This window comes from Oncorhynchus kisutch, linkage group LG19 (assembly GCF_002021735.2).
Source record: "Oncorhynchus kisutch isolate 150728-3 linkage group LG19, Okis_V2, whole genome shotgun sequence".
Lineage (NCBI taxonomy): Eukaryota > Metazoa > Chordata > Actinopteri > Salmoniformes > Salmonidae > Oncorhynchus > Oncorhynchus kisutch.
The window spans coordinates 1865453-1892417 of NC_034192.2; the positions used below are offsets into that span (position 1 = coordinate 1865453).

The window sequence follows — 26965 nt, forward strand, 5'->3', positions numbered from 1 at the left end:
GTGACTGTATAGGCCTAGCCTGGTCCAACCGGACTAAACATTATGCCCCCTGTTGTTTCATAACATTCAGTCTAGTTTAACCAGGATAGCACTGCCCATGACAGCCTAGTTAAGTTTGCATGAGCAGGCAGGCATTGACTTATGGCACAGAGAAAGGCCTTAGAGCAAAATACAAATCCCATTGAGACAATGTATTTATGTGTGTACATGGACAGGTGTGGGCATGTTGTGGTGTGTATCGGGTGGTTGTGTTGTTGTGTTGTTTCTGTTGGTTTGTGTTTATAAATAAAACGTATCAAGGAAGAGACAATGTCCCCATAGAACACAGAGACCCTAGCCTTCACTTAAAGCAACAGTCTGTGATTCGGCCTCAGCTGTGTACCAAAACAAGTACTGGGACCTTGTTTTTGTTGTTTTTTCACAAATTCGCAGACTGTAGCTTTAATCAATGCAGCGTAGTGTGAGCAGGTTGAATACACTGTTTCTATTACTGTACCTTCAACAAGTCATGTCTACTGTATAATAATGTGCGGTTCTGGTGTGTGTGTGTGTGTTAGTCCTCCTTTATCTCCCTCTCCCCCAACCCCCTCTCCCTCTCCCTCCTCTCCCTCCCACCCCCCTCTCCCTGTCGTTGGCTTCGTTGGAATTACAGGTTTTCCTAAAGGCACTTCTGTTGTCTATCCTGATTGGAATTGATTTGGCTGGAATATCTATTGCTACAAGACTGTTGCAGTGCAGGCTCTAGTCTACACACACACACACACACACACACACACACACACACACACACACACACACGCACAAACACAAATACAGTCCCAACGGTCATCACTATCACCGTGGAGACCAAGCCTCTGCCCTCACTCTCTCTTCCTGATCCATTTTTAACCAGCGCCTCTCCTCCTCATCGCCGGGGACAACTGGACGGAAATCAGAGACCACCGGTTGCCTGGCAACCACAGTAAAGACAGTAAAGACAAAGCCAAAGCTATGGCTGAGATAGGTGGGCTTTGCGTCCTCAAACTGATCATCAATCTATACAGTGTATGTGTTTTTCAGGATGTACGTTTCTAAGGATTCAGTGTCTCTTTGTTGTAGAACAATAACAAACAGATCTAAAAATCAACAATATATGGATTCAATGCAGAGGAAATAGTCTATTCCAGGGGACCAATGGGGAAGCTTGTTTTGTTCACCGGCAGCCTGAAGAGCCAATAGGAGTTTTATTAAACTACCTTCGCCATGGATACATCTCCATTAATAGATAGTGTTAAATGGGACTGGGAGCATTGGCTCAGTGTGTGTGTCTGTTCCGTTTGTGTCTGAGAGACAGAAATAGTGCCAAATGGAGGAAAAATATGACAAATGCTGGACGACACACACACACACACACACACACACACACACACACACACACACACACACACACACACACACACACACACACACACCTCATGAATACATGGGCAGGCTGAATAGATGTAATAACCAATAAGAAGCTGGTCTGAAAGGAGGAGAGGAAACAGACTGATATTTTTCTGGGTTATCGTTTACATTGGGTACTTCAAAGCCTCTGAAGAAACCAATAGGATTTCACACAGCCAAGAAGAGTCTGTATGTATCCCAAATGGCACCCTATTTCCTTTGTAGTACACTTATTTTGTTCAATGGGACGTAGACTCTCTATATGTCTCAGTGAACCAATCACTACACAGTTGTAAGGCTGTTACTATTTCTCTATAGGTCTCAGTGAACCAATCACTACACAGTTGTAATGCTGTTAATATTTCTCTATAGGTCTCAGTGAACCAATCACTACACAGTTGTAATGCTGTTACTATTTCTCTATAGGTCTCAGTGAACCAATCACTACACAGTTGTAATGCTGTTACTATTTCTCTATAGGTCTCAGTGAACCAATCACTACACAGTTGTAATGCTGTCACTATTTATCTATATGTCTCAGTGAACCAATCACTACACAGTTGTAATGCTGTCACTATTTCTCTATATGTCTCAGTGAACCAATCACTACACAGTTGTAATGCTGTTACTATTTCTCTATAGGTCTCAGTGAACCAATCACTACACAGTTGTAATGCTGTTACTATTTCTCTATAGGTCTCAGTGAACCAATCACTACACAGTTGTAATGCTGTTACTATTTCTCTATATGTCTCAGTGAACCAATCACTACACAGTTGTACTGCTGTTACTATTTCTCTTCCTGTGTTCTTCCCCACCAGAGGATATGTCAGTTCTGGGTTCTGCTGTGATTATATAATGGTAAACACAGCATGTGTGAGGAGTGGAAAGGACAAAAGGGATCTGTTATACACACATACAAACAAGTGCAAACATGGACACATGCAAGTACACACACACACACACACAAATGCACGCACATACACACACAAGCATACACACACTAGCCTTGATCTACCAATGACGCTTCAATGGACTGTAAAAAATTCCTTAAACACATGTTGCTCAAAATGTCACCATTGAATACTACTTGGTTGGCTAGAGGGACACAGTTCAGTTGGCTGAGGTGACAATCACAAAAGACACCATATTGCTTCCTATAGTGTAGTACAGTTGATCAGAACAGGCTCTGGTCAAAATGATTGCCCTATAGGGAATAGGATGTCAAAGTAGTGCACTATATAGGGAATAGGGTGTCTAAGTAGTGCACTATATAGGGAATAGGGTGTCAAAGTAGTGCACTATATAGGGAATAGGATGTCAAAGTAGTGCACTATATAGGGAATAGGGTGTCAAAGCAGGGCCCTATATAGGGAATAGGGTGTCAAAGTAGTGCACTACATAGGGAATATGGTGTCAAAGCAGGGCCCTATATAGGGAATAGGGTGTCAAAGTAGTGCACTACATAGGGAATATGGTGTCAAAGTAGTTCACTATATAGGGAATAGGGTGTCAAAGTAGTTCACTATATAGGGAATAGGGTGTCAAAGTAGTTCACTACATAGGGAATATGGTGTCAAAGTAGTTCACTATATAGGGAATAGGGTGTCAAAGTAGAGCCCTATATAGGTAGTAGACTGTGGTTTGAGAAGTAATGAATAAGTAGGACTAATAAGTCCATTAAGGTTGACTGAAGTGTAAAATTATTTATGGTCGTCAATTAAGTGGAATATTGTATGTGTCACAACCCCTATGTGAGGTGATGATTTGATTGGCCAGGTGGTCAGGTGGGGCAGGGTGAGCAGCATGATGGCTGAGTATGATTGGTCACCTGGCGTCATTGTAAAACAAGGGCAGGTGGTAGGATTTGCCTCTACCCCTTCACTCTGTTTGCTCAACAGCTGTTGTGGAAAACATGTCTGCTGTCTTGCTGCAACCTCCCTCCTTCTCTCACCCCACTCTCTCCCTATTTCGTTTGTTCCGTTTCTCTCTCTCTAATTCCCTCCTTCTCTCACCCCACTCTCTCCCTATTTCGTTCGTTCCGTTTCTCTCTCTCTAATTCCCTCCTTCTCTCACCCCACTCTCTCCCTATTTCGTTCGTTCCGTTTCTCTCTCTCTAATTGCCTCCTTCTCGCACCCCACTCTCTCCCTACTTCGTTCGTTACGTTTCTCTCTCTCTAATTCCCTCCTTCTCTCACCCCACTCTCTCCCTATTTCGTTCGTTCCGTTTCTACCTCTAATTCCCTCCTTTCTCAACCCCAACCCTTTCTCTCTTCTCTGCCACTTTTCTTTCTCCCTTCATCTCCCTCGCTCATTCTTACCTCTCTCTCTCTCTCTCTCTCTTTTCTTCCCCTCTCTCTCTCTCTCTCTTTTCTTCCCCTCTCTCTCTCTCTCTCTCTCTCTCTTTGTATCTCTCTCTCTCTCTTTTCTTCCCCCCTCTCCCTCTCTCTCTCTTTGTATCTCTCTCTCTCTCTCTTTTCTTCCTCTCTCTCTCCCCCCCCCCTACGCTCCTCTCTATGTGGTGAGATTAGTCACCAATGCGTTACAGATCTAGGGTTCTAAGTCCCCAATAGCAGCTGTGCAATAACCCCGTCAACCACCATCACTATACTAACCTACCCATGTAAGCTACCTACCTACCACCCCCATGTAATGTAATAGTTGGGCTGCATTCCATTCCCTCCAGGCCCTAGTGTGCAATTCTCTTACAGCATACCTGTACATGTCCTAACTTAGAGAGTGGGAGTACTGGAAAAATAATAGAGATGAACAGAGATTTAAATCATCTAAGTTGATGAGCAAGTACATTAACATCTGTTCTAAATGTGATGAACAGACAGAGACAGAACCAGGGCTGAAGTCCCAACAGGAGATCTGTGAGGTCCATCTACACCAAGCCCTCAGGGACTGTTACCCAGCCTGCCCTGGGATGTGTGTGTTGGCCTACTATATATGTCTAGAAATGTGTGTCTTCATGTCTAAATGGTTGTTCGTGTATGTATGTGAGTGACTGTGTTCCCACTAAACTCACTAACACTATGAACCCCTCTACACACACACACACACTTCTACACTACTTTCACCACCGCTGCACATCCACAAATTTCCCAGCCCAGGACAGCAGGACTCAGATCTCTCTTTTATGCAACTGTGTCCAAAACACACACAGATTAAAACAAATACAGAAATACGGGCAGGTATTTCAAACACACAGGAATATCCACGAGTCAGCAGGATTGATTGAACAGCACAGAAGTGTTTCATACGCTCCCATCCCCTCGGGCCACTGCACCCCATAGAACACACAACCTCTAGAGAAGAGAGAGCGAGAAAGAGAGAGAGGGAGAGCGAGAGAGAGAAAGAGCCATACTACAAAAAAACGCAGAGAAAGAGGTAGCAGCACCGAACAATAAAATTGATGAAGAAGCACCACTAATAACATTCCTTCCCCTTCTGTCTCCTCTCTTTCTCTGTACAGTATATCTCCATCCCCCCTCACTCCTTCCCCTTCTGTCTCCTCTCTTTCTCTGTACAGTATATCTCCATCCCCTCTCACTCCTTCCCCTTGTCTCCTTCTCTTTCTCTGTACAGTATATCTCCATCCCCCCTCACTCCTTCCCCTTCTGTCTCCTCTCTTTCTCTGTACAGTATATCTCCATCCCCCCTCACTCCTTCCCCTTCTGTCTCCTCTCTTTCTCTGTACAGTATATCTCCATCCCCCCTCACTCCTTCCCCTTCTGTCTCCTCTCTTTCTCTGTACAGTATATCTCCATCCCCCCTCACTCCTTCCCCTTCTGTCTCCTCTCTTTCTCTGTACAGTATATCTCCATCCCCTCTCACTCCTTCCCCTTGTCTCCTTCTCTTTCTCTGTACAGTATATCTCCATCCCCCCTCACTCCTTCCCCTTCTGCCTCCTCTCTTTCTCTGTACAGTATATCTCCATCCCCTCTCACTCCTTCCCCTTGTCTCCTCTCTTTCTCTGTACAGTATATCTCCATCCCCTCTCACTCCTTCCCCTTCTGTCTCCTCTCTTTCCCTGTACAGTATATCTCCATCCCCCCTCACTCCTTCCCCTTCTGTCTCCTCTCTTTCCCTGTACAGTATATCTCCATCCCCCCTCACTCCTTCCCCTTCTGTCTCCTCTCTTTCCCTGTACAGTATATCTCCATCCCCCCTCACTCCTTCCCCTTCTGTCTCCTCTCTTTCCCTGTACAGTATATCTCCATCCCCTCTCACTCCTTCCCCTTGTCTCCTCTCTTTCTCTGTACAGTATATCTCCATCCCCTCTCACTCCTTCCCCTTCTGTCTCCTCTCTTTCCCTGTACAGTATATCTCCATCCCCCCTCACTCCTTCCCCTTCTGTCTCCTCTCTTTCCCTGTACAGTATATCTCCATCCCCCCTCACTCCTTCCCCTTCTGTCTCCTCTCTTTCTCTGTACAGTATATCTCCATCCCCTTGTCTCCTCTCTTTCCCTGTACAGTATATATCCATCCCCTTGTCTCCTCTCTTTCCCTGTACAGTATATCTCCATCCCCTCTCACTCCTTCCCCTTCTGTCTCCTCTCTTTCCCTGTACAGTATATCTCCATCCCCCCTCACTCCTTCCCCTTCTGTCTCCTCTCTTTCCCTGTACAGTATATCTCCATCCCCTCTCACTCCTTCCCCTTCTGTCTCCTCTCTTTCTCTGTACAGTATATCTCCATCCCCCCTCACTCCTTCCCCTTCTGTCTCCTCTCTTTCCCTGTACAGTATATCTCCATCCCCCCTCACTCCTTCCCCTTCTGTCTCCTCTCTTTCCCTGTACAGTATATCTCCATCCCCTCTCACTCCTTCCCCTTCTGTCTCCTCTCTTTCTCTGTACAGTATATCTCCATCCCCCCTCACTCCTTCCCCTTCTGTCTCCTCTCTTTCCCTGTACAGTATATCTCCATCCCCCCTCACTCCTTCCCCTTCTGTCTCCTCTCTTTCCCTGTACAGTATATCTCCATCCCCCCTCACTCCTTCCCCTTCTGTCTCCTCTCTTTCTCTGTACAGTATCTCTCTTTCCCTGTACAGTATATCTCCATCCCCTTGTCTCCTCTCTTTCCCTGTACAGTATATCTCCATCCCCTCTCACTCCTTCCCCTTCTGTCTCCTCTCTTTCCCTGTACAGTATATCTCCATCCCCCCTCACTCCTTCCCCTTCTGTCTCCTCTCTTTCCCTGTACAGTATATCTCCATCCCCTCTCACTCCTTCCCCTTCTGTCTCCTCTCTTTCTCTGTACAGTATATCTCCATCCCCTCTCACTCCTTCACCTTCTCTGTCCCTCTAATCATTCTTGCCCCCTCTTATTCCCTGTAGACTTACCTTACGAAAGGTCTTGGAGAGAGGAACACGCAATTCCAGCAGCTCTTCTCTGTCTTCCCCCAGAGCTGTGTGCTCCCCCTCTGCTTCTCAGAGAGACGGACTAATACATGTAGCTCCTTTTAGCTGTGAGTCACAATCCAGTCCAGCAGTAAATAGCAGAGAAGAGGAGGAGTGTGCCCTCTCTCTCTCCCTCTCTCTACGCTTTGTCTCCTATCTCCTCTCTGTAAACTCCCCCTTCTCGCTCTCCTCTTTCTTTTCCCTCCTCTCTTTCCCTCCCTCTCTCTCTCCCTCCCTCCCTCCCTCTCGTTCTCCAGATTCCAGAGGTTTTCCACCGTTCTGCCACTCCTCCTTCCTCCTCAGCTGCGGCAGAGAGACTGTCTCTCCCACATCTCTTCCTGAAACCCCCGCTCTACGCTGCTCGCTCTTTCTCTCTCTCCACCTCGTTACTATGGAGACGCGGGGCCCATCCAGAGATGGGCTCATGCACACTGACTGTCGGTGTAGGTGAGTGAGTGTATATGTGCCTAAATGCGTGTGTATATGTCCGTGCATACCGGTAATGCAGAGCTCCTGTGTATCCCTGCATATCTCTCTACCACTCTCCAATGAGCTAAGTCACCCATTATAATCCGACACCACACTACAGCCTAGAATAGAATAACATGACGCTAACGGAGCTAACGGAGCTAACAGAGCTAAAGGAGCTAACGGAGCACAGCTGACTGAAGCTCTCCCTCTCTCCCTCCTTCAGGTTCTCTGACTCCTTTGGGGTTTTCCACAGAATATCATCATAATTGTAAAGAGTTACATAATGTTTGGGTACAGGACCCATATGCTGAAACTTGAATTAAACACACACATGCACACACAGCGATGAGACTTGACAACAGGTGTGTATGTGTGTGTGTATGCTATACTGACTGTGTGTACATAATACATGAAACCTAAGCCATCTAGCTTGGCTTTGCGTCATCCCATTCCTAACTATAAGTATCATTCATGTGATACTATGTTTAAGGGATAATGCCTGTCGAAGCCGGTGTTCAGAGGATATACTGGCATATATAAGTGTTGTAAGCCTAAGACGAAGTATATGACCGGCAAACCATGCCAATATATCCCCCAAACACCGGCTTCCAGGGCATTATAACTTTTATACAACGGGTTACCAACATATTCAAATAACGATTGACATATTTTAATAAAAACGTTATTTTGATGAATTTACTCATTTTCATCTTTCCAGGAGATATAGTCACGACACAAATCTAGGGTTGCTACCCAAGCCGGCTGGTCGTTCGTTCTATTGGTTCGGTTGCCAGAGACGCGACCCAGTCGTTGGTTCTGAATGTTCCAGAGCCATACTGGCTGGCAACGTTCTTATCCCTTGCTTGCTAGCTAGCTGACTACGGCTAAATTACAGTCATGTCAAACAGTGCAGCCAGAATAACAACAGTAGCTGCATTTGTGTTTGTTTAAGCTGTTTTCTAGTGACATTTACTTGGATACATCCATAACAATGAGCTAATGATGCACGATTTCTACTGGCATAGAAAATGTGCTCTCTCTTCAGGACATTGTTGTTCAGAAGATCTAGCCAACAACACAGCTAATACAATCACTTCAAACTGAAGCTGGAAAGAATCAGATTTCACTACTGAAAAAATGTCGGAGAGACAGACATCAAGGTTTATACAAATCTTTTCTGTTGAAAACTAAATGTTATTCTAAAAGAAATGTGAGATAATGTCTAGATGCTTTTTACAGTGGAGATCAAGTTTATAAATTGCCTGGCTGGGCTGATGAGACAGTGGATTGCACAGTCAGATGGAACAGAGTAAATAGGCATTTTAACATCATAGATTTAGCCGGTGGTAACTTGTGGAATAGACACTGGCTAGAATGCGGTTTTAACCAATCAGCATTCAGGATTAGAAGCACCCGTTGTATAATTTACAGTAGTGCAAAACTGTCAGGGTCAGAACATGAAGTTACAGCATCTCCCACTACACCTCCTACTCTATTCTACCATAAAGGGGTGTTGTGAATCCAAAGAGGAATTAACAAGCAACGGTCAGAGAATGTAACATAGTAGCACATGCAGCACTGTACAGTCCTCAGGCAAAACCACCCACACACCAATGAACATCAAGTACTAACTTACCCCTCTATCAAGATAACCTACAAGCAGTACGCATTCATAAACATGTACACACACACACACACACGTGCAGTACAAATATGAACCACACACGCACGCACGCACACACCCTCCTACATATAATCATCCTAACACAAAACATGCATTAAGATTCAATTATTTGCAGCTTAGAAGTGCGTCCAACTGACCAGCAGTGTGTGTGCTGTGGCTAATGAAGGAAGAAACCATCTGGTGGTGTGATGGGAAACAATCTGTGTATTTGGAGAGGTGACAGAGAAGGTGACACGCACACACTGTGCATTTGGACAGGTGACAGAGAAGGTATGAAATGCACAAACAAAGGGACACATCTGATTTAAAATCCTCCATCCTCCATTCACATATATAGTCTCTATGGTAACTACTAGCTGAGGCGTCATGGCAACAGGGCAGAGCTGGGATAAAAAGGCTAAACTATTATTACTGGCTTGATGACTTATTGACCACCCACCATTATTGTGTTCAAGACTGGATATTAGCCAAGCAGAATGGGGAACAGTGTGTGTGTGTGTTTACGGGATGTCTTATTGCCATTTCCCCTTCAAGGAGCATATTATACGATCAGTGAGGAATGCAGAGAGACTTGTCCAGCCCTGTGGGAGTATGACACACACACACACACACACACACACACGACACTGAGCACCCTACAGCACTAACCCAGAAACACGCCCTCACATGTAAGGAATGAGCATGAAGCAATACACAGCCACCTATAAACACTCACCTGTTAGCCCAGGTAGACAACACTAGTTATCACTAGTAGTCCCATTTAACAGAAATAACCTCTGCTTTCAACGAGATTTCACAGCTTTTACTCACACACACAATCACACACTCACCAAACCGTGTTCTCTGTCTGAGACAGTGTTCATTTCGTCAACTATTTCGTGACTAAAATATTCGTCAAACACCTATTTTTCAGTGGCAATTGACAAGACTAGAACTGACTAAATAGACCCAGAACAAAAACTATAACTAAACTTAAAATTATTTTTCATTTTAGTTGACTAAATCATAACGAGACAAAATTATCTCTGTGACAAAAATCTGAGATTGAGAGCTTTTCAATCATTTGTTAAAGCTACACCTTGTTCAGTCATGTTACCTCATTAACTAGCTATAGCTAACAACCTGGGGCGCATTCGGTAGGACGCAAAGTTTTGGAACGTTCAGATGGAAATATGTTACATAAAACAAACATGCCTCTCTGACATGTTGAATAAGGAACAACGGCGGCTCTATTCATGGTATTTCTATCTGCAACGTTCAGGAACGTTGTTAAAACTGAACGTGGCGCTGGTAACATTACCAATAGCCTGTTATGCAAACATTTGGTGAGAAAAGAAAAGGGATAGCAAACAAAATGACTAAGACTAAATCTAACAAACAGTGCCAAAATTAACACTGGTCTGAGAGGGTCAGGAAAACCACTGAGTCTCATATTAAGAGGAAGAGGTCCTGGGGGGAAGTAACAACCTCAACTTCTCTACCACTAACTCTCTAGAAAGCTTTCCAATCACGTTGAATTTCCTAATTACTCCATTCTGCGCTCTTAGCCTTCGCCTCCTCTAGGTGTCTTAATGGAGTGGTGCCACTCTCTGTCTGCCTGACAACAGGGAGGAAGGTGGAAATGAAAGGATGTGGCGCCATCTAGTGCATGGTTATGTTACTGCAGCTGTCTCTCCAACATCAATCATGTCATAGTCATCATAGCAATAATACAAACTCTACATGTCTGTTTCAATCATTCATTTTACGTTGCATTTACAGTTTAGGCATTTAGCAATAAGTGCCTTGCTCAAGGGCACATGGACAAATGTTTAACCTAGTCAGCTCAGGGATTCGAAACAGCGACCTTTCGGTTACTGGCCCAACGCTCTTAACCGCGAGGCTACCTGCCTATTCCACTTGGAATGAGTCTGCATTCTTACCAATCCCATGTCTAGGATGTAAGCCGCTTTAAAAGGAACAAGGGTAAAAGCTAAAAGCCTATCATAAAGCTGAAAACACATCTAAATCAAGTAGATCTCTGTGGGTCAAAAGCTGAAAACACATCTAAATCAAGTAGATCTCTGTGGGTCAAAAGCTGATAATGATTTGTCTACTGGAATGATTCATGGTGGTGTTCAGTAGTTACACAGCACAATAATACATTTTGGTGCTACCTGAAATCGTCCAATAAGAATGCTCATTTACGTGTTCCATTTTAATATGGTTGGACATTTGGTGCTTCCTCACATTTCTTGTGTGAGAGAGACCTGTCGATCTGTTCTGAAGATGGAAGCATTGATGTCTAGCTCATTGACAGTTGCAACAAGGAAGCTCTTGCAACCGGTCTATCAAGTTAGGCGTGTGCAGGTAGGTAGGTGTGGTGTGTTTGTGTGTGTGTGTGTGGAAGAGGAAGGATTAAGTGGTGTTTCTGGAGCAACACTGTTCTAATCCCACAACAGCAGGCCTGTATATGTACACACAGAGACACCTAGTTCTATTTTAAACCTTTCCACAATGGCCCTCCGCCTCTCCATTGTCTCCCCTCTCCCCGGTCGCCACAGAATCTGTGGCCCATAGAGATTATAAAGTGATTTACTGGGAAAGCAATCGAGAAACAATTCTCGCCATCTCTCTCTCATGGTATTCTCTCTCTCTCTCTCTCTATATATATATACATACATACACACACACATACTTTCTCTCAATTTATGTGGCTTTATTGGCATGGGAAACACATGTTTAGATTACCAAAGCAAGTGAAACAACAAAAATGAACAGTAAACAGTACACTCAGAACTTTTGTGACATTTCAAATGTCATATTATGTCTATGTACAGTGTTGTAACGATGTGCAAATAGTTCAAGTACAAAAGGGAAATAAATCAACATAAATATGGGTTGTATTTACAATGGTGTTTGTTCTTCACTGGTTGCCCTTTTGTTGTGGCAACAGGTCAGAAATCTTGCTGCTGTGATGGAACACTGTGGTATTTCACCCAGTAGATATGGGAGTTTATAAAAATTGGATATGTTTTAATTCTTTGTGGGTCTGTGTAATCTGAAGAAATATTTGTCTCTAATATTGTAATACATTGGGCAGGAGTTTAGGAAGTGCAGCTCAGTTTCCATCTCATTTTGTGGGCAGTGAGCACATAGCCTGTCTTCTCTTGAGAGCCAGGTCTGCCTATGGCGGCATTTCTCAATAGCAAGGCCATGCTCACTGAGTCTGTACATAGTCAAAGCTGTCCTTAAATTTGGGTCAGTCACAGTGGTCAGGTATTCTGCCACTACTCTCTGTTTAGGGCCAAATAGCCTTCTAGTTTGCTCTGTTCTTTGTTTAATTCTTTCCAATGTATCAAGTATTTATCTTTTTGTTTGATCATTTAGTTGGGTGTAATTGTGTTCTCTCTCTCCAGTAGCCAGTGTGAAGAGCATTGATCTCTCCATCACCCCAGAGACAGAGTCCAGCTGCACTTCTCCTATACTCAGTATAGGGCTTCTCTCTGTCCCCAAACACACACACGTCGTTCCCATCCTCTTTCCTGTCCCCAGTGTCAGTGTGACGCAGTGGGAACCCCCTAACCCAAATGTAATGGTACTGTCATTTGTATACAGTAATCAGTCGTAGGAAGAGGGAGTCATGCTCTCAATGATTGGTAGTGAGGAACCACACACACACACACACACTGGAGTCACACGCTCAAGTGCTAATGAAGCAATGTGTTTTAATTAATAATAGTGTGAACGGGAGTCCCACATCTGACAGAGATTAACTTTCACACTGAAATTAACTCACAAATGCACACACACACACACACACACACACACACACACGCACACACGCACACACGCACACACAGTTTTGTGCAGAAGTGAATATCTTTGCCGGTCTTTCTCTACCCTCCTGTGGCTCTAACTCAAACTACACCCTCCTCGCAATCCTCTACAGCCATTTCCTCTCCCTCTCCTCCATCTGAATAGTATACTAACATCCACCTCTGTAATACGTTGCACCTCCCCATTTGTTTTCAGAGAGGAAAGGAGATGAGGAAAGGAGATGAGGAAAGGAGATGAGGAAAGGAGACTACCTCAGACTACTGAGATGCATTCCACCCCCAGAAGAGAGAGAGTAGACAAGGAAAGCAGGCCACAGAGACCCTGCACAGCGGTGTTACACATCGCCCTGGACAAACAGTGTGGGTGGTTTTCCCGGTGTTGTGAGACATTGACTCCCAAGTGCTTATATAACCTCTCCACCTCCACCTCTACCTCTACCTCCACCTCTACCTCTACCTCTACCTCCACCTCTACCTCCACCTCTACCTCCACCTCTACCTCCACCTCTACCTCCACCTCTACCTCCACCTCTACCTCCACCTCTACCTCCACCTCTACCTCCACCTCTACCTCCACCTCTACCTCCACCTCTACCTCCACCAGACATCCCGTCATACCGCACTGGAGGAGAGAAAATACACCATCCTCCTCTCTTCTCACAGAAACCAGCAGGCACTCGATTTAATCAACTCTGACCACTAAATACAGGTGGTGTGTGTGTGTGTGAGTGTACAGTACGTGTGTGTCTGACAATTGACATTTATTCACAGAAAGCTCTTACATAGAGTAACATATCTCTGAACAGATGAACTAGGCTGTTATTACAGTTCAGCAGAGTACAATAAATACTAGGAAGAAAATGTCTCAAACGTTTCCCCAACCAACCCACCAACCCTTTAACCAACCCATCCACTCTGTAACCTACCAACCAACCCACCAACCCTGTAACCAACCAACCCTGTAACAAACCCACCAACCCTGTAACCAACCCACCAACCATGTAACCAACCCACCCACCAACCATGTAACCCACCCACCAACCAATCCACAAACCCTGTAACCAACTCACCAACCCGTAACCAACCCACCAACCCTGTAACCAACCCATCAACCCTGTAACCAACCCACCAACCCTGTAACCAACCCACCAACCCTGTAACCAACCCATCAACCCTGTAACCAACCCACCAACCCTGTAACCAACCCACCAACCTGTAATCAACCCACCAACCCTGTAACCAACCCTGTAACCAATCCTGTAACCAACCCACCAACCCTGTAACCAACCCACCAGCCCTGTAACCAACCCACCAACACTGTAACTAACCCTGTAACCAACCATGTAACCAACCCATCAACCCTGCAACCAACCACCCTGTAACCAACCCACCAACCCTGTAACCAACCCACCAACCCTATAACCAACCCTGTAATCAACCCACCAACCCTGTAACCAGCCCTGTAACCAACCCACCAACCATGTAACCCACCAACCATGTAACCCACCCACCAACCAACCCACAAACCCTGTAACCAACTCACCAACCTGTAACCAACCCACCAACCCTGTAACCAACCCATCAACCCTTTAACCAACCCATCAACCCTGTAACCAACCTATCAACCCTGTAACCAACCCACCAACCCTGTAACCAACCCACCAACCCTGTAACTAACCCTGTAACCAACCCTGTAACCAACCCATCAACCCTGTAACCAACCAACCAACCTGTAACCAACCCACCAACCCTGTAACCAACCCACCAACCCTGTAACCAACCCACCAACCCTGTAACCAACCCACCAACCCTGTAACTAACCCTGTAACCAACCCATCAACCCTGTAACCAACCAACCAACCTTTAACCAACCCCGCAACCAACCCACCAACCCTGTAACCAACCCACCAACCCGGTAACCAACCCTGTAATCAACCCACCAACCCTGTAATCAACCCTGTAATCCACCCACCAACCCTGTAACCCACCCATCAACCCACCAATCCTGTAACCCACCCACCAACCCTGTAACCCACCCACCAACCCACCAATCCTGTAACCCAACCACCCACCCACCAATCCTGTAACCCACCAACCAACCATACCCACCCACCCACCAACCCTGTAACCCACCCACCAACCCTGTAACCCACCCACCAACCCTGTAACCCACCCACCCACCAACCCACCAACCCTGTAACCAACCCACCAACCATGTAATCAACCCATAAACCCTGTAACCAACCCATCAACCCTGTAACCAACCAACCCTGTAACCCACCAACCCTGTAACCAACCCACCAACCCTGTAACCAAACCTGTAATCAACCCACCAACCCTGTAACCAGCCCTGTAATCAACCCACCAACCCTGTAACCAGCCCTGTAACCAACCCACCAACCCTGTAACCAACCCACCCACCCACCAACCAACCCACCAACCCTGTAACCAACCCACCAACCATGTAATCAACCCATCAACCCTGTAACCAACCCATCAACCCTGTAACCAACCAACCCTGTAACCCACCACCCTGTAACCAACCCACCAACCCTGTAACCAAACCTGTAATCAACCCACCAACCCTGTAACCAGCCCTGTAATCAACCCACCAACCCTGTAACCAGCCCTGTAACCAACCCACCAACCCTGTAACCAACCCACCAACCATGTAACCCACCCCACCAACCAACCCACAAACCCTGTAATCAACCCACCAAACCTGTAATCAACTCACCAACCCTGTAACCAACACTGTAACCAACCCTGTAACCAACCCTGTAACCAACCCTGTAACCAACCCTGCAACCAACCCACCAACCCTGTAACCCACCCACCAACCAACCCACAAAGCCTGTAACCAACTCACCAACCTGTAACCAACCCACCAACCATGTAACCAACCCATCAACCCTGTAACCAACCTATCAACCCTGTAACCAACCCACCAACCCTGTAACCAACCCACCAACCCTGTAACCAACCCACCAACCCTGTAACCAAACCTGTAATCAACCCACCAACCCTGTAACCAAACCTGTAATCAACCCACCAACCCTGTAACCAGCCCTGTAATCAACCCACCAACCCTGTAACCAGCCCTGTAACCAACCAACCAACCTGTAACCAACCCTGTAATCAACCCACCAACCCTGTAACCAATCCACCAACCCTGTAACCAACCCACCAACCCTGTAACTAACCCTGTAACCAACCCATCAACCTTTAACCAACCCCGCAACCAACCCACCAACCCTGTAACCAACCCACCAACCCTGTAACCAACCCACCAACCCTGTAACCAACCCTGTAATCAACCCACCAACCCTGTAATCCACCCACCAACCCTGTAACCCACCCATCAACCCACCAATCCTGTAACCCACCCACCAACCCTGTAACCCACCCACCAACCCACCAATCCTGTAACCCAACCACCCACCCACCAATCCTGTAACCCACCAACCAACCCACCCACCCACCAACACTGTAACCCACCCACCAATCCTGTAACCCACCCACCAACCCTGTAACCCACCCACCAACCCTGTAACCAACCCACCAACCATGTAATCAACCCATCAACCCTGTAACCAACCCATCAACCCTGTAACCCACCCACCAACCCTGTAACCAACCCACCAACCATGTAATCAACCCATCAACCCTGTAACCAACCCATCAACCCTGTAACCAACCAACCCTGTAACCCACCAACCCTGTAACCAACCCACCAACCCTGTAACCAAACCTGTAATCAACCCACCAACCCTGTAACCAGCCCTGTAATCAACCCACCAACCCTGTAACCAGCCCTGTAACCAACCCACCAACCCTGTAACCAACCCACCAACCCTGTAACCCACCAACCCACCCACCCACCCACCAACCAACCCACCAACCCTGTAACCAACCCACCAACCATGTAATCAACCCATCAACCCTGTAACCAACCCATCAACCCTGTAACCAACCAACCCTGTAACCCACCACCCTGTAACCAACCCACCAACCCTGTAACCAGCCTTGTAATCAACCCACCAACCCTGTAACCAGCCCTGTAACCAACCCACCAACCCTGTAACCAACCCACCAACCATGTAACCCACCCACCAACCAACCCACAAACCCTGTAATCAACCCACCAAACCTGTAATCAACCCACCAACCCTGTAACCAACACTGTAACCAACCCTGTAACCAACCCTGTAACCAACCCACCAACCCTGTAACCCACCCACCAACCAACCAACCCACAAACCTTGTAACCAACTCACCAACCTGTAACCAACCCACCAACCATGTAACCAACCCATCAACCCTGTAACCAACCAACCAACCTGTAATCAACCCACCAACCCTGTAACCAGCCCTGTAATCAACACACTAGCCCTGTAACCAACCCACCAACCCTGTAACCAACCCACCAACCATGTAACCCACCCACCAACCAACCCACAAACCCTGTAATCAACCCACCAAACCTGTAATCAACCCACCAACCAACACTGTAACCAACCCTGCAACCAACCCTGCAACCAACCCACCAACCCTGTAACCCACCCACCAACCATGTAACCCACCCACCAACCATGTAACCCACCCACCAACCAACCCACAAACCCTGTAACCAACTCACCAACCTGTAACCAACCCATCAACCCTTTAACCAACCCATCAACCCTGTAACCAACCTATCAACCCTGTAACCAACCCACCAACCCTGTAACCAACCCACCAACCAACCTTTAACCAACCCCGTAACCAACCCTGTAACCAACCCACCAACCCTGTAACCAAACCACCAACCCTGTAACTAACCCTGTAACCAACCCATCAACCCTGTAACCAACCAACCAACCCTGTAACCAACCCACCAACCCTGTAACTAACCCTGTAACCAACCCTGTAACCAACCCATCAACCCTGTAACCCACCAACCCTGTAACCAACTCACCAACCCTGTAACCAACCTGTAATCAACCCACCAACCCTGTAATCAACCCACCAACCCTGTAATCAACCCACCAACCCTGTAACCAACCCACCAACCCTGTAACCAACCCACCAACCCTGTAACCAACCCTGTAACCAACCCTGTAACCAGCCCATCAACCCTGTAACCAACCAACCCTGTAACCCACCAACCCTGTAACCAAACCTGTAATCAACCCACCAACCCTGTAACCAGCCCTGTAATCAACCCACCAACCCTGTAACCAGCCCTGTAACCAACCCACCAACCCTGTAACCAACCCACCAACCCTGTAACCCACTCACCAACCAACCCACAAACCCTGTAATCAACCCACCAAACCTGTAATCAACCCACCAACCCTGTAACCAACACTGTAACCAACCCTGTAACCAACCCTGTAACCAACCCTGCAACCAACCCACCAACCCTGTAACCAACCCACCAACCAACCAACCCACCAACCAACCCACCAACCAACCCTGCAACCAACCCTGAAACCAACCCACCAACCCTGTAACCAACCCACCAACCAACCCACCAACCCTGTAACCAACCCACCTACCAACCCACCAACCCTGCAACCCACAACCAAGCGGTGTGTTCCAACAATCCAAAGAAGACTAAATCTGTCAGGGAGACCATGTGACCACCACCTGTGCTCCACGTGTCATCATCTATCTGTTCTGTGGACTAAAGATAGATCCTAAAAAACAAACTAGAAAATGAACATTTACTGACAGGAATGTGTGTGCTTGCTTCTACTGTCTTCTTCAGTCAGTATTTCTATAGTAGCGTATGGGGAATAACAGCAGTGTGTTTTCAGCAAGCACATTAAAAAACAGTAATAACCAGCAATAACCAGTAATAGACTCACATTGATGAGTTCTATCTCCCAGATCTTCTTGACCAGTTCCATGGAGGTGTATCCGTTGATGAGGAAGGACTTAGTGTAGTCTCCCAGCTCCAGAGACTCCAGCCACTCAGCCACTGACGTGGGGTTGTTACCGTCATAGCCAATAGGACGCACCTGGAGGGGGAAGGAGGAGGGGACAGACTGTCACTAGATGATATGAAGAGCAATGATACAGGACACTAAAACTAGGGTGGGGGGCAGAGAGGGAGGCAGGGAGGGAGGAAAGGAGGGAGGGGGCAGAGAGGGAGGGAGGGAGGAAAGGAGGGAGGGGGTCAGAGAGGGAGGGAGGGAGGAAAGGAGGGAGGGGGTCAGAGAGGGATGCAGGGAGGGGGCAGAGAGGGAGGGAGGGAGGAAAGGAGGGAGGGGGCAGAGAGGGAGGAAAGGAGGGAGGGGGCAGAGAGGGAGGAAAGGTGGGAGGGGGCAGAGAGGGAGAAAGGGAGAAAGAGAGGGAGGAAAGGTGGGAGGGGGCAGAGAGGGAGAAAGGGAGAAAGGGAGGGAGGAAAGGAAGGAGAAAGGGAGGGAGGAAAGGAAGGAGACAGGGAGGCAGGAAAAGAGGGAGGGGGGCAGAGAGGGAGACAGGGAGTTAGGAAAGGAGGGAGGCAGGGAGTTAGGAAAGGAGGGAGCAGAGAGGAAAGGAGGGAGCAGAGGAAAGGAGGGAGCAGAGAGGGAAGGAGAGAGCAGAGGGAAGGAGAGACCGTAAATAAATGACAGATATATAGATGACATAATAAATAGAGTACACCATCAAAGGCTCAAACTGGATGAAGACAGATGGAGGAAGGGAGGGCAAGGATAGCCTGTGCTGTGTGTAAAATAAAGACTTAAATACAGAAATTGAATATAAGATTCTGAATTCCATATCAATCCTTAGCACCCAAGGACATGATAAGCATTATAGAGAAAATCCCACCTATCAATTCAGAGGGAGAGGCAGGGCTAGTTCCATACTGCTTACAGAATAGCTATCTAAATCCCTCAGATCAACAAGGGGTGTAGGGGCTAAAGGTTTATTTAGGATTAGGCAAATGCATCTTATTCTTCCCTATATTTACTTGGTATGGTGTGTTGGCCTATGTGACATGAGAATATATTTCACAGTAAGTGCGTCTCAGCCCTTTCTTTTGCAATACAGTCAACAGGACTTCAGAGGAGAAGAGCATTCTGCTTTTTCTCATAGAAGAGGAGATATCTGAAGTAATAAGGATTCGCCATCCTACTTTTAAGAAGAGTTGGGACTTTGGAGTGAGCACATCGTGTGACATTTACCTAAAATGTGCATCCTTCTTTCCACAAGGTGAGGGAGAAGAGAGAGGATTTCTCTGTCGTTTGAAAACTTTGCAGGGATGAGAGAAGGAAAGTGCTGACTGAGATTAAATTGAATAAGATTGGTTACCCAGAGTTCCTCCCTCCCTCTCTCATTTAATTGACATCTCTCACTTAGTTGACTATATTGGCTATATCAACCATTTTGAATGTTCGTTTTTTTTTTTTTAAATTTATCGTTTTTAGAGCGATGATCTATTGGCGAATAACTCAGATACACATGAAAACATGAAATGACCCCAGGATTAGATAGAACGTCGCTCAGAGATGCACAAATACAATATACAATATTTCATTTATACTGGTGAAGAGCTCATCTTCTGATGTTATCCCCTCCACAGAATCCTAATGATGCTAGATTCATTTTTACTGCAGTACACGCAAACGCACGCACGCAGTACTGACCCTGGGCAGTAGGCGTATGGCCTGTAGCAACCTCTGTCTGTGGGCTGAGTTGAGGATACCGATCTCCAGCAGGTCCTGGTCCTCCACCACGTTACTGCCCTGCATGGGGAACATACACATGACATCATCAGCCCATTGATCAGTGACATCATCATGCAGAGACCTCTGTTCACTACTCCACCCATCCCAAAGCCTTGTTGTGAGGGGTATCTTGCATAAATGGCTACCAATAATCTAACTAGTTTCTTAGTTATTTACAAATAAGTATTTACACTGTAATTTTTTATGTAAGGCACCCCTACCCCGCACGCAACCTATATTTATTTTCCCTTTGCTACTTTAACTATTTGCATATTATTACAACACTGTATATAAACATAACGGACGGACACAGACAGACAGACAGACAGACAGACAGACAGACAGACAGACAGACAGACAGACAGACAGACAGAGAGGGCAGACAGACAGACAGAGAGGGCAGACAGACAGAGCAGACAGACATACAGGGCAGACAGACAGACAGGGCAGACAGACAGACAGGGCAGACAGACGGACAGGGCAGACAGACAGACAGGGCAGACAGACAGACAGACAGACAGAGAGAGAAAGAGTGAATAAAGGAGAGAGGAGAGAGGGAGAGAGAAAGACAGAAAGAGAGAGCGAGAGAGAATCAGCCAGAGGAAGAAACATAGAGAGAGAAACAGAGGAACCAGAAAGGTGAGGTGCTGGGGGTTGTCTCTCTCTCTCTGTGTGTGTGGAGCCCCAGCCTCAGGCTGTACTAAATCCCAGACACAGATCACACCTGGTAGGGGGACTGAACTTGTCACTCCTCAACATCTCATTCATCCCCTCTCTTAATCTCCCTCCCTCTTGGCCTGGCTAGACAATGTCATGATGTTGGCCTGTGGGTAAGGTTTACGACCCCCCCATAAATACCTTTCTCTCCTCTCTCTCTTGACTCAACTGAAGTACTCTTGAATAGCCTTTGTTAAACATAGAGAGTCTGGGAACTGCAAATGGTGGCGGGAAAGGAACCATATTTCGGTAATAGAGCCAGTTTAAAATATGCGTTGGTACTTAATGAATATGATGTCAGTTTGGTTGTCATCTTGAGACATTATGACTGATGACAGGATGACAAACTGTATCTGGGAAAGTCTACACATTCTAGTTATCAGAGTCACATGGAATTGTTGTTCAATTTAAATGTTCAAATATGAAACTATTTGTGAAAAGATTAAATGTAATTTTAGCTTCTCTCCCTCCACTATATAAGCCCTTCTCTCCCTCCACTATATAACCTCTTCTCTCCCTCCACTATATAAGCCCTTCTCTCCCTCCACTATATAACCTCTTCTCTCCCTCCACTATATAAGCCCTTCTCTCCCTCCACTATATAAGCCCTTGAGGATGATAGGACGACGGTCCATACGTTAAAAAGGACTAACATGTCAACTACAGAATTAAGCCAACCTTAGCGTGAGCTTTGGTTGTGAATGGTATGAACTTTGAACTCTTATTCACTAAAGAAGTGAGACATCCTAGCCGCTGAGTTAGCAGCGGCCGCTGTAACAACATACCCAATTTACTACCAGAGACATTCTTCCGAAGACAGGAAGATCTCTGTTGGCCAACACAGCCAGCATCTACGACCAACCTACTGAAGCGCAGCTCAGAGTAAATATTTATTGCATTTTCCTTTTCCAAATGGGCGGTAATTTAGAATGCATAGGATACTGTATTTATGATAGCATGGCTTCTCCCTTTGTTCCTCAGTCTTCCCGCTCTTTCACTCAAACCCAACCCCCTTTCCTTTGTGTAACCAGCAGCCATGTCTGCTCCGTCCACCAGGGACGTTTTCTGTATGACATAATTGTCATTCTGTGTAGATGTAATTCTGTGTGATTAGTTAGGTATTTAGTAAATAAATAATTAAACCCAAATTTGTATTGCTGATTCAACTTGTTAACCAGGGTTTGTGAAGATAACCAAGAATTTACAACTTTCAGATGAGACTGAAATAAGGTGATGTTTAATATTGACTGCTATTGATGTAAAATATTACTAGGTCTTTCAGAGTTTATTCGGAAGATAACAGCTCTATAAACACTCTTTCGTGGTGCCCCGACTTTCTAGTTAATTACATTTACATGATTAGCTTAATCAGGTAATATTAATTACAGAGAAAGGATTTTATAGAATAGCATGTCATATCACTTAATTCGGCATAGCCAAAGACACGACAACAATAACACAGATAGCTATTGATCTGGAGCACTGAAGACAGGGATGAATGAGGAATGGAACAGCAGATTTCACAGCAATCTTTTTCATGTCAGCCTCAACGTGAACCTCTAACCTGCTGCTCTCTATAGACCAAGAGCCATGGGCTTATGTTGTATTTTTATGTACTGTATGGGGCGGTAGATTAGGGTAACGTGATGCTATTGTATTATATTAGAGGACGTAAGTTGCAATATCTTAGGGTATAAATACAGTTGTATTGAATTTACTAGCCAAAGTGTTGTCCTACAGTCTCCTACAGTGCCCTTGTTCGATAGACCACTCAGGCTGATTAAGAGAGCCCAGAACACCCAGAATCTGCTACAGTCACCGCCCTACACCGTAAGACCAGAGTAATGGCACCCAGAGCCGGGGCAGAGACAGATGGCTGGGGCTTCAAAGACATGACTAATCGCTCGCCGCTGGTCTCTGACAGGGGGAGATAGAGAGGCTGAGGGTGTTTGTATTTTACCTTCTGCCCTTCTTTTCTATTCATAGAATCTCTCTCCCTCTCTTTCCCTCCCTCTCTCTCACACACACTATGGCTACGTTTAGACAGGCAGCCAAATTCGGATATTTTTGCCACTAATTGGTCTTTTGAACAGTCCATTTCAGAGCCCATCCGATTGTTCAAAAGACCAATTAGGGAGCAGAGAGGGAAGGAGAGACCGTCAATAAATTACAGATGACATAATAAATAGAGTACACCATCAAAGGCTCAAACTGGACGAAGACAGATGGAGGAAGGGGCGGGCAAGGATAACCTGTGCTGCATGAATTGGGCTGCCTGTGTACACACACCCTATGTAATCACTTCATCTCTGCTCTGGGGTTACATGACATATTCAACTTTGACCCCTGAGCTAATGATGACATTAGCGGGGTAGGTAGAGGTTTCCCGTAACAACCCCTAACCAGGGATGATATTATTTTCACAACAGTTAAGGTTAGGATCGGGATAGGTTCAACTTCTACCATGACCTACACCATCATTGGCTGCATCTCAATGGTTATAAATGGCTTTCTTTTCTCATATCCTTCCCTTCACGACCATTGATTGCAAAGTGCTTGACAAATTACAGCAATATGTTGAAAACCTATCTGGTCCTATTTAGGAAAGGAGAAGAGGAAAGAAAGGAAGCTGTTAGGCTAAGGATATAGTCATGCCATGTATAGAATAAACATAACTTCTGGAAGAGGAAGTCTTTAAAGATGTTTGTTCTACATACATTTTCTATAACATTCCATTTCTATACCCTCACTAAGCTGCACAATTCAATGCTGTGATACCTGTTCAACACCACACACTGCTGCTCATGCTCCCAGATTATTGTGATGTTCTTGTTCAACACAGCATGAAATATTGCAATATCTGTTCATTTAATATAACAAATAATAATACACTTTACCCAAGTAAGTGGTTTTCATTAACAGCAAACATCTTGTCTACTTCACTGTGTCAATTCAATTGAACTGTTGATAGGTCTATTATCAAGACCATAGTAGTGCTTTCACACAATGCTTCGGGTCAAGCTTCCCTTAAAAGGCAGAAATTAAAATTCATGCAGCCCAGGATTTACATGCGACAGCCAAAGTAATAGAGGGACATTCATATTCTGAAATGGTACAGAAATCCATTATCGAGACCAACAGGCGCTCAATGACTAGCTAGTACAAATCACTCAGTCTGTCTCTCTCTATGGGTCTCTCATTCTCCGTTTGACTCACTTTATTCTCTCTCTCTCTCACACACAACCTCTCTCTCTCACACACAACCTCTCTCTCTCTCACACACAACCTCTCTCTCTCTCACACACAACCTCTCTCTCTCTCTCTCTCTCTCTCTCTCTCTCTCTCTCTCTCTCTCTCTCTCTCTCTCTCTCTCTCTCTCTCTCTCTCTCTCTCTCTCTCTCTCTCTCTCTCTCTCTCTCTCTCTCTCACACACAACCTCTCTCTCTCTCACACACACAACCTCTCTCTCTCACACACAACCTCTCTCTCTCTCACACACAACCTCTCTCTCTCTCTCTCTCACACACAACCTCTCTCTCTCTCTCTCTCACACACAACCTCTCTCTCTCTCTCTCTCTCTCTCTCTCATAGAGACATTTCAAATGTCACATTATAGCTATGCACAGTGTTATAATGATGTGCAAATAGTTTAAGTACGAAAGGGAAAATAAATAAACATAAATATTGGTTATATTTACAATGGTGTTTGTTCTTCACTGCTTTCCCTTTTCTTGTGGCAACAGGTCATAAATCCTGCTGCTGTGACGGCACACTGTGGTATTTCACCAAATAGATATGGGAGTTTATCAAAATTGATTTTTTTTCAAATTCTTTGTGGGTCTGTGTAATCTGAGTGAAATAAGAGTGCATTCAGAAAGTATTCAGACCCCTTCACTTCATCCACATTTTGTTACGTTACAGCCTTGTTCTAAAATGTATTAAATTGTTCCCCCCCTCATCAATTTACACACAACACCCCATAATGACAAGGTGAAAACAGGCATTTTTGCAAATGTATGAAAAAGTAAAAATGGGAATATCACATTTACATAAGTATTCAGACCCTTTACTCTACTTTGTGAAAGCACGATTAAAGCCTGGAGTCTTCTTGTGTATGACACTACAAGCTTGGCACACCTGTATTTGGGGAGATTCTCCCATTCTTCTCTGTAGATCCTCTCAAGCTCTGTCAGGTTGGATAGGGAGAGTCGCTGCACAGCTATTTTCAGGTCTCTCCAGAGATGTTCGATCAGGATCAAGTCCGGGCTCTGGCTGGGCAACTCAAAAACATTCAGAGACTTGTCCCCGAAGCCACTCCTGCGTCTCCCAGTCCCTGCTGCTGAAAAACATCCCCACAGCATTCTGCTGTCACCACCATGCTTCTCTGTAATGAGGCCCCGGTGTTCGCACCAGGAGACCGGGTCTGGCTCTCGACCCTAAACCTGCCCCTCCGCCTGCCCTGTCGGAAGCTGGGTCCGCGGTTTGTGGGGCCATTTAAAGTCCTGAGGAGACTACCGTATTAACACCTCGTTCCATGTGTCTCTCCTCAGGCCGGTGGTGGCTGGTCCGCTCCAGGAGTCTGAGGTGCGGGAGGTTCCTCCGCCCCCTCTGGATATCGAGGGGGCCCCGGCAGTCTCCGTTCGCTCCATACTGGATTCGAGGCGTCGGGCGAGGGGCCTTCAGTATCTCGTCACCGGTCTTCTAGCCATCGCCGATCCACCTTACATTTTCCATTTGTTTTGTCTGGTCTTCCCACACACCTGGTTTCAATTCCATCATTACATGTTGTGTATTAAACCCTCTGTTCCCCCCATGTCCTTGTCCGGAATTGTTTATTGTAGTGCTTGTGCACGTTATGCTGGTGTGTACCGGATTTTGTTTACCCATTGATTTATTGTTCTGTTTACGGTGGTTTTGTCTATTAAACTGCGCCATTGTAAATCAGTTTTTGCTCTCCTGCGCCTAACTTCTCTGCCGCCAGTACACACCCCCTACATACAACCTTTCCACAGGTGCATGTTCATTAATTGTTTAGGGTTCATTGAACAAGCATGGGAAACAGTGTTTAAACCCTTTACAATGAAGATCTGTGAAGTTATTTGGATTTATACAAATTATCTTTGAAAGACAGGGTCCTGAAAAAGGGACGTTCCTTTCTGAGTTCATTTCTGTTTAATTAATGTAATACATTTGCAAAAATATTCTAAAAACCTGTTTTCATTATGAGGTATTGTGTGTAGATTGATGAAGATTTTTTATTTATTTAATCATTTTTAGAATAAGGCTGTAAAGTAACAACATGTGGAAAAAGTCAAGGGGTCTGAATAATTTATGAATGCATTGTATGTGTCTCTAATATGGTCATCCACATAATTTGTCTTCTCTTGAGAGCCAGGTCTGACTATGGCGGCCTCTCTCAATAGCAAGGCCATGCTCACTGAGTCTCTACATAGTCAAAGCTTTCCTTAATTTTGGTTCAGTCACAGTTGTCAGGTATTCTGCCACTGTTACTCTCTGTTTAGGGCCAAATAGTATTGTAGTTTGCTCTGTTTTTGGAAAATGATTTCCAATGTGTTAAGTAATTATCTTTTTGTCATCTCATGGTTTGTTTGGGTCTAATTGTGTTGCTGTCCTGGGGCTCTGTGGGGTCTGTTTGCTTGCTTAGGGGACTCTTCTCTAGGTTCATCTCTCTATAGGTGATGGCTTTGTAATGGAAAGTTGGGGAATCGCTTCCTTTTAGGTGGTT

General features: G+C 45.7%; 1 protein-coding gene across 1 annotated transcript in view; it reads right to left on the reverse strand.

Annotated features, from left to right (window-relative positions):
- The window catches only part of LOC109884983 (ankyrin repeat and sterile alpha motif domain-containing protein 1B), a 332614-nt gene that overhangs the window by 38858 nt on the left and 266791 nt on the right, over positions 1-26965 (reverse strand). The window contains 2 exon segments of the mRNA XM_031798152.1: positions 18655-18807; positions 20422-20520. Coding sequence (XP_031654012.1) covers positions 18655-18807; positions 20422-20520 — 252 coding nt within the window.